The sequence below is a fragment of the Ischnura elegans genome, chromosome X (genome assembly GCF_921293095.1).
Source record: "Ischnura elegans chromosome X, ioIscEleg1.1, whole genome shotgun sequence".
NCBI classification, from domain to species: Eukaryota; Metazoa; Arthropoda; class Insecta; order Odonata; family Coenagrionidae; genus Ischnura; species Ischnura elegans.
Window position 1 is genome coordinate 19,894,334 of NC_060259.1, and position 8,111 is coordinate 19,902,444.

General features: G+C 34.0%; 1 protein-coding gene across 8 annotated transcripts in view; it reads left to right on the forward strand.

The window, feature by feature from the left end:
* The window catches only part of LOC124170473 (protein wings apart-like), a 56,455-nt gene extending 48,924 nt beyond the window's left edge, over positions 1 to 7,531 (forward strand). For all 8 annotated transcript variants that reach the window (XM_046549190.1, XM_046549186.1, XM_046549193.1 and 5 more), the window contains 3 exons: positions 3,685 to 3,773; positions 5,285 to 5,386; positions 5,781 to 7,531. In XM_046549190.1, coding sequence (XP_046405146.1) covers positions 3,685 to 3,773; positions 5,285 to 5,386; positions 5,781 to 5,900 — 311 coding nt within the window. In that variant the 3' untranslated portion in view covers positions 5,901 to 7,531. The remainder of the gene's footprint in view (positions 1 to 3,684; positions 3,774 to 5,284; positions 5,387 to 5,780) is intronic.
* The last annotated feature ends 580 nt before the right edge of the window (positions 7,532 to 8,111 follow it).

Genomic DNA, 8,111 nt, shown 5'->3' on the forward strand with positions numbered 1-8,111 from the left:
AAACAGGAAGTTGGGATCATGAAAAAAGTCTGTTTTAAGTGAAATTTTGTGTGTTAATAGTTAGGAAATTCACCATTCAGTGAATATTCTGATGTTTTTTAATTCTTCCTTAAGGGCACATTGTTAACATTGAATATGTCTTAATTCAAGAATAAATGCTTTTTAGCATTTTACCTTGTTGATTCAAGTTTCACTTTGCAGAAGTTTATTATATTTAGAGTGTCTCTCCAGTTAGAGAGGAAAAATTAGGAATTTATTTATGAAAAGGTTGTATCTCAAGTTTGTGGACATGAGAAAAACAATGAAACTACTTTTATTTGAAAAATATCTAACTCTGACTTAGTAAAATCACAAGAGTGGTCACTGCCAAGGTTAAATTGGTGGCAAAAGAGAAGCTTGGCTACCAGAGTGTGGAGCCTTAGGTTAACAATCATCTATTTTAAATGAGTAAATTTAGAGTAGCTCCTGGTCTTCATCTCACCCTGGTCATCCCATTTCTGCTACTAGTATTTCTATGACAGAAAAATGACCAATAATATGTATGTAGTTATAGAAATAACCAAAAATTGATTTCCATCCATCTTTCTATAGTTGTATGTTAAGTTAATCACATCATTAAGCATAAAGACACAAGGAAGTTACTCGGGTAGCCTCTATTCCACTGAAATGCTGGTTCTTAGATAGTAAACCCAAACTTATTGAGATAACCTTTTAAGTATTGGAAACAAATTGTTTTTAGGAAAAAAATAGTATAATCCACAACATCTTTAATTGAGAAGCAACCCCTCGCTGGGTACAACATGGCTAAGCTGTGTTAGCATCATACTGTAGGCCAAAGAAGAGTTTTTAGACTATCAAAATGGAGTGGCAGGAATAAGTACTGTTTTTCCACTGAATTTTCTTCATCTTCATGTGTTTGTTGAAATAAAGAGATACATTTCTTGCTCCCGTATTTGTAACAAACGTCCCTGCTTCCAAACCAAAGTTATGTTATGCGTTGTATGTTAAAGTGTGGGTCCTTGCCCTTGGGAAGCAAATAATCACAAACAAATATTTAAAAGTCTTTACCCAAAGTTTATTTCCATGAAAATACCAATTGCTAGTCAATTCAACGAAAAGACATAAGGTAATAAATTTGTGCATCTGGAATAGCCAAAAGTTAAGATATTACCTAAGTCTCGGGAAGGAAGGGAGCCGCTGGTGATGGCATTGGTGGATAGCGAGGTGCTTTGGTAGTACAGGTCCTATGGACTGCGCTTCGACTCCCACTGATGGCTACATTGTGACTGACCACTGACGAAAGATGAGTGACTAGTGTCGAACAATGATTGTGGAGTGTTTACTGAGGAAGTTTAAGCCATTCTCGAAAGTGAAAGGTACAAATCCAGAGGCATAGCTTGACATGGCTGGCTGTTCTAAGATGTCACGCAACAACATATTTATGCATATTTTTGTGAAATGGAATTCTTTCATTTATGAATCACTGTTCCGTATATGATCACTGTGAAAATTGTGTAGGAGAAACAGTCCTCCAGTCAAAGTGGGAAACGATATTAAACTTGGGCAAACCACCTTAAATATTCATTTTGAAATGAGCGGCAACCAAATGCGGGTCTGATGTCAGTGTTACTAAGTGGCCATTTTGGAAAACTATTAAAAGGCATGGGTTCTTGCATTGGTGACGTCATCACTCTGTGGAGTCTTTAATGAAGGATCCATGCTTACAAGAAGGATCCATGCTTACAAGAAGGATCCATGCTTACAAGAATGATAAAGGAATGACTCCCAAATTATTCTCCCAAGTCAGTATCCTATCACGTACAATTAACTTTAGACCAAATATCTTTTTATATTGGAAAGGTACTGATTTTCTTTATTTACTAATGAATTTTTCTGCTAAATATGTCTCCTAAAAATAGTAGATGGTAAAAATGTATGAATAATCATATAGATAGTAAAGATCTTATCCTTTTGTCTCTAAATGAGGTCAATAAATATTTTGCCTTTGTACTGTGCTGTGTAGTTTTTGCTGAGAGTATTACACTTACAGACATAATGATATTATATTTCTTATCTTGGTTAACCCTTTCGTGCCGGCACCTACTATAGGAGAACATTTTCCATGCTACGAGTAGTATGAGAATATGTATTTGAAACCTCTCTGTGTGGAGCTCATATTTGGGGTGGAGTTACCCTGGCAATTTTGTCTCTCAGATTTGGGACCCAACTCAACGAGATACCCGTCCCTTACCGTGGCCACTGGACTAGACCCTCTAACCCTATCTCACCACGAATCTACGGTGCACTTATTACGATACCATTGTTTTTCAGCAACATATTGCATTTTATTTTCAATAAGTTACTCTTCTAAAAGAATTACTAAAAAATTTTTTAAGCTTTTTGGAATTTTAAACATTTCTATCAATAACAGCAGAATAACAGGAAAGTTGGTGAACACAAAGTACTAAGACTATAAGTCCAGAAGTCCATTATTTTTAACGCTAAAATTTTGTTTAAAATTTGCTTACGTACAGAACGAAATGAATTCATTTAAAAGTATAAAACAATTGTTGTATGCAACAAAATATATCATTGCAAAAACCATTGACAATATAACCACTTTGCAATGGATTCCTGCGGTGAAGATGATTATAAATGTGTTGGAGGGTCGGGCTTAATTGCCGAGGAGTGGCCCTAAGATCTTGCTAAGCTGGTTCTCAGGCCAGGCCTGAATGCATCTGACAATTGCTACCTCAGCAGTCACTTCCCTTCCCTCGCGTTGGCTAGAGCTGACATCCGGTTGTTTGCGTTGAAAAATCCATGACAGCTATACCCGACATTAGGTCTTCTGCTTATGAAAATTCCCGTCGACTCCACCCATCGTTTGGTGCAAAATGGTTAACAATTGCTGATTTCTGCTGACATATACTGTTGATATTAATCATATTAAATTATACGTTATTAATATTTAGATTATATGTCATTATCGTGTTAATTATATTACAATTATACATCATTAATATTTAGTAATAGTAATAATAATAATAATAATAATAATTTATTGACACATAACATTTATGGTTCATAGCATCATTACCAGCTACAAGGAAATTGGTGTCTTGTCATAGTCGTACAGAAAAAAAAACAAATGCAATATTTAAAAATCTACATAAAGGATATACATTAAAAACATTACATACATTACATAAATTACAAAAATAAGTAGCCCTCATTCAAAAATTCATTCACACTATAATAGCTTTTTTCAATTATCATTGTCTTTATTTTAGTTAATGCATCTTTTGATAGTGCACCATTATTTGAATTGAGTTTTCCCTACGTACAGTTGTGAATTTTTACTCCCATGTGATAGGGGGAGCTTTCAACAGCTTTCAATCGGTGCATTGGTGTGTTAAATAGATGCTTTTTTCTTGTATAATGGACATGCTCGATTTTACATAGAAGGGAATAAGCTTTGGTGCTCTATAACATATTTCAAAAATATACAGTGATGTAAGGTCTTTTACGGACAGATTATGGTGCATTGAAGAAGGAGTACACATTAGCTGTCATCATAAACAATTTTAGCTGTAGATTATAAGGCAAATTGTGTTTTGAATGAATAGTGGCCTAAGGGTATTAAGTGGTTTAGTTTGGTTGGTAAAGTTCATTTTTTTATTTCAGTACTTCAGAAAGCTGGACGGCACATGGAAGAAACCTTGATTGCAGCATATGTGGCTCTATTGCTTGGATATGTTGTCATGGAGAACAAGGTAGGCTTGAACATTCCAAATGGCTTATTAATGGTTTTGACCATCAATAAGCCATTTGATTGTTTTGTTGTTCTCAGGGCTCTGATGCTGTTTAAAATTTAATTGATGTCACTTCTTAGAAACAGTATTACAAACAGTAGGCCTTGCCTATTAGCTTCAGTGATTGAAATATTAATATTTCTTTGAGGGGAAATATTGTTGCACTATGTATATATTCAGTTGAAAGATTTCAATGGGTGTGGGTTTCAGGTACTGGAAATTTGAACCAAGTTGAAGAAAAAAAACTCAGCTTGGCCACGAGTCAAAACTCTAGTCAAGCTAATTAAGCCTTTGGTTGTTAAAAGAAGTGTGCGCAACTCTAAGATAGGATATTTCAATATAAGAAACTTAGTAGAGCCAGTAAAGCTGAGGTGTGTAATTATTCAATTCCTGTATTTCTTCTACACTTACCCTGTACACTCTTTTTGCAACAGTTCATGGGAAAAAAAATTAAAATGATGAGTGAATTAGATAAATTTCCTTGCCACAGATTTGCAGTTGCTGGAGAAAATGTTTGCCATGATAAAGCTAACATTTCAACTTTATTTCTTTTGCAGTGCTGTGATGTAGTGAGAAAGTTTTTATGCTTTGAATTTTATTTGAAAAGGTAGAGTTTTTAGTCCAGGACAAGAGTTTTCCTCTGTGTATTATTCACATGTAACATGCAGTCACAGGTGACTCATTCATGTTCATGACTTGCAAAGTTTCTTTGAAACAAATTGGAGGGGTATTTATGGGAAAATATTTTGTCATTACCTGACTGAGTCAGATAAATTTTCATACTCTTCCAATTTTGTTGTTGTCCTTGATGATAATAGACCATTGGAAATCAGTAGTTAAATATGAAATGAGATGTGACTCAGAACTCATAGGTGTGTTTTAGCAATATATATCTTATCCTGACTGAAGTGGATTAACCCTTCTGAGACGGTGGAGTTCTCTCCTTAGCATGAATGCTGGACTGAGCCCAAATTTACTGTTTCTAATAGACAGTCTTGCAGGTTATTGTCTTTAAGACAAAGGAAAACATTCTATGACAAATTTTGTAATATTGTTATAGCTGTGTATTTGATAAATTCTTTGAGCCATTCATGATTTGTTTTTTATGCATTATTTTTTGTAGGTGTACATTTCAGGTGTAACTCTATCAATGGTTGCTTGCATGCTAATGACGTATCATAGGGAACCTTTATGTTTCAATAGAAAAAATACTTCTTGTTATGTTTACTTTACAAAAAGAAAGAAATATGTAATCCTGAAATACAAGCTAAGGACTGTAAAACCTACTTGTCACTTATTTTTATTATTAAATGAGCTTAGCATTTGAATTTTTCTATTAAATAAAATGCAAAAATTGGAGTCATTGGAATACTGAAATATACTATAAAATGGCAACATTATCCCCAACTTATTGAGGATAATATTGAATATACGTACTCATATATTAATATTATTATTTCTTATCATTTCAGGAGTACGAAAATTTTGTCCGTCAGTATTTGCCGGAGGGTAATTTCCAAGCAATGCTTGTTGTTCTGGAAAAATTCTTCAACTTTATGAATTTAACAGCATCAGTAAGTATTATTCCATGGTGTCTTCAAACATTAGCATTTTGCTTTGGCACCAGTAAAATGAGTGTGCTTATTGTGAAATTATCATGAAATTTAATTTCCTATGAAAGAAGAATTTCATGAAAAGATTTCTATTGGTTAAGAGCTGTATGGAATGTTGAATGAAAAACATACCATACGGCCAAATCATCAATATGTTGTGTACATGTCTAATGAAATCATTCTTAATTTTTATGCATTTAATTTCTAAGTTGACTGGGATTTCTTAATCTGAATATTTTTAATACAATCAATACAGAAATGGTGGGACATTAATTATATTTCTGGTTTGATTTAATTATAATTATGTGGTTACATAATTTCTGACTAAATGCAATTTTACTCCTTTCCTTCCTAGGCTGTTGTGAGCAGTCGTGGTATTGCTGCCACTGAAAGAGTCATCAACTACCTCAGAAAATGTGACTCTGCCTTACTGGACACTCAATCAGTGGGAGATTGTGATAGTTCTTTTGTTTAATGATGTCACAATACTTCTGTAAGAACTACTACGCAGTAAAACAATGCCCACCACGAGGATTATTAGTTGAAATTAAGTAAAATAGGTACATTTTTTATATTTATAGAAATTTAATCAATGTCCTAATTGTAATTGTATGGCAGACAAAGGATACTGACATAAGCCCTCGGGATCATTGACCTTAGTAATTTTGTTAAAAAAAAGGGATATTCCCAGGGGCTACGTATAGTTAAAATACCGTGTGTGATCTAAGTAAACTGAAATAAGGCCAGTGATAGGCTAAGATCTAGAATGAAGAGGTCCTAAACCATGAAGTGAATAATTTTGATGAGACAAATTAGTATTTTAATTACATGTTCAGGATTTCAAGTGGATCGAATGATATGTTTTTGTCAGTTATTTATTTGACATATGTTATACCTGTAAATTATTTGTGAACCGTGAAATATCTCCAGTCTCTCATTTGTCGGTGGTTATAAATGTGGCAGTATTTAAAGTATATTCATCTCCCCTAACCTAATGTATAGAAGGGCAAAATTGTGGTAATTAACACGTGGACAAACATTCAATGACTATGTTCCCATTGTTCCCTTCCCATTCTCCCAGCATTCCCTATGATTTTGTTATATTATCCAAAGAGCAAGGGGATGATTAAAAATAAACGGTTGGCAATGAGTTCATCTTGTCAATCAGGCTTGTTCTATTTGCCAAGACCAATCAGCCCTCTTCATATAGGTTTAGTGAATCAAGGTACCTGCAACTCGCAGTGAAGTTCTGTGCATAATATTAGCATGCCCTGTGTTTATTTTGTGTGTGAGCTCAAGGAGGGTAATGTTTTAGAGGTCGATCTTCTGAATTTTTCTGACTCTTTGCCTAAGAATACCCGTGATATTAAGGAGGAAACCTTTGTGGCGATAGATTGGTATGCATGGTGATTTTAATGGGTTTTAGGGTCGAATGATGACTCAAGTGCTTATGGATTTTTAGTATTCATCTGTACTTGTTTGGTTATCTATGCTCTCAATTTGTCATGATTGTAATTTATGTCTTTAAAGTTTACTGAACCATATTTCTTTTTTATGTTTTTCTTAAATATGTGACCATTTCCTGTCGTAGTGCCCTGCAGTTCTCTTGAGTGTTATTTTTCTTCTGTGAAAATCTGTTGTTATTTTTGTCGGCAACACCTTCCATTTTATTTTCATTAAAATATTACTATTTTTATTACTCTTGCATTGTAAATCAGTGATCCTCATCCTTAAATATCTTGAATCTTGAATCTGTAATTTGGTTTCTTTCAAGCAATGCAAGGCCATTTACCAATAAAAGCTTTTGATTTTCTTTAAATTTTGTGTTTCAGCGGAGGTTTTAGAGTTTCTCTAAGCCATTGGTGGTCCAATATCATATAATTACAGCAATGCCTTAATTTTATTAGTGCTGGTGGTTCTCCGTGTGGTCTCAATTCTCTTCCATTAATTTATTATTTCTTGTCTACCCTTGCCGAGGAAACATATTTGTGATCATTTTCCTCTGCCATCTCTCATTGTCAATTGCTCATTGTTGTGATCGGACCAAAGCTGTCATAAAGTGTATGCTAAGCCTCATGAAAACAAATAAACAAAAAGTAAGTTAGAGTTATTCATTTAACTCTCCTTGAAAAAATCCATTTTAGATTTTTTTGTGTATAAAACTTGCAGTTCACAGATTAAAAATACATACCATTCATTGACTGGCATTACTAATTATGAGTACTACTCTTATAAGGCGTGAGGTGAGTCGGCTAGTTTACGAGGAAAGACCTATGACAAGCTTTTTTATCTTGACATAAGATGGTGGAAACCCTTTCAATGTGATGTGACCTTAAATAGGTTGAACTGTTACGTATCTTGGTTTTATCCATATTCCATTTTCCAATGTACAGTTTATCATTTTGTACTTTCTTCATTTTTGTACCCTCGTAATTTTGTTAAAATGGGTTCTCTAAGCCGCAATAGGAATTTCCTTAAGTTGGCATGGATGTAAAAGGGGGCTAGAAATTTTTCTTTGGGAAAACAGAGGGCCATTTAGTTTCCCTGAAGGACCGCAAATTGGGGCCTGTAGTTGTTAAACTTAAGAATTGCAGTTATTGCAGTCAGAGTTTCTCCCTCATTGCAGTTAGAATTTGAAATTTTCAACAAGGTCATTTGAGTGTTTGCATTGGCTAATTAAAAATGT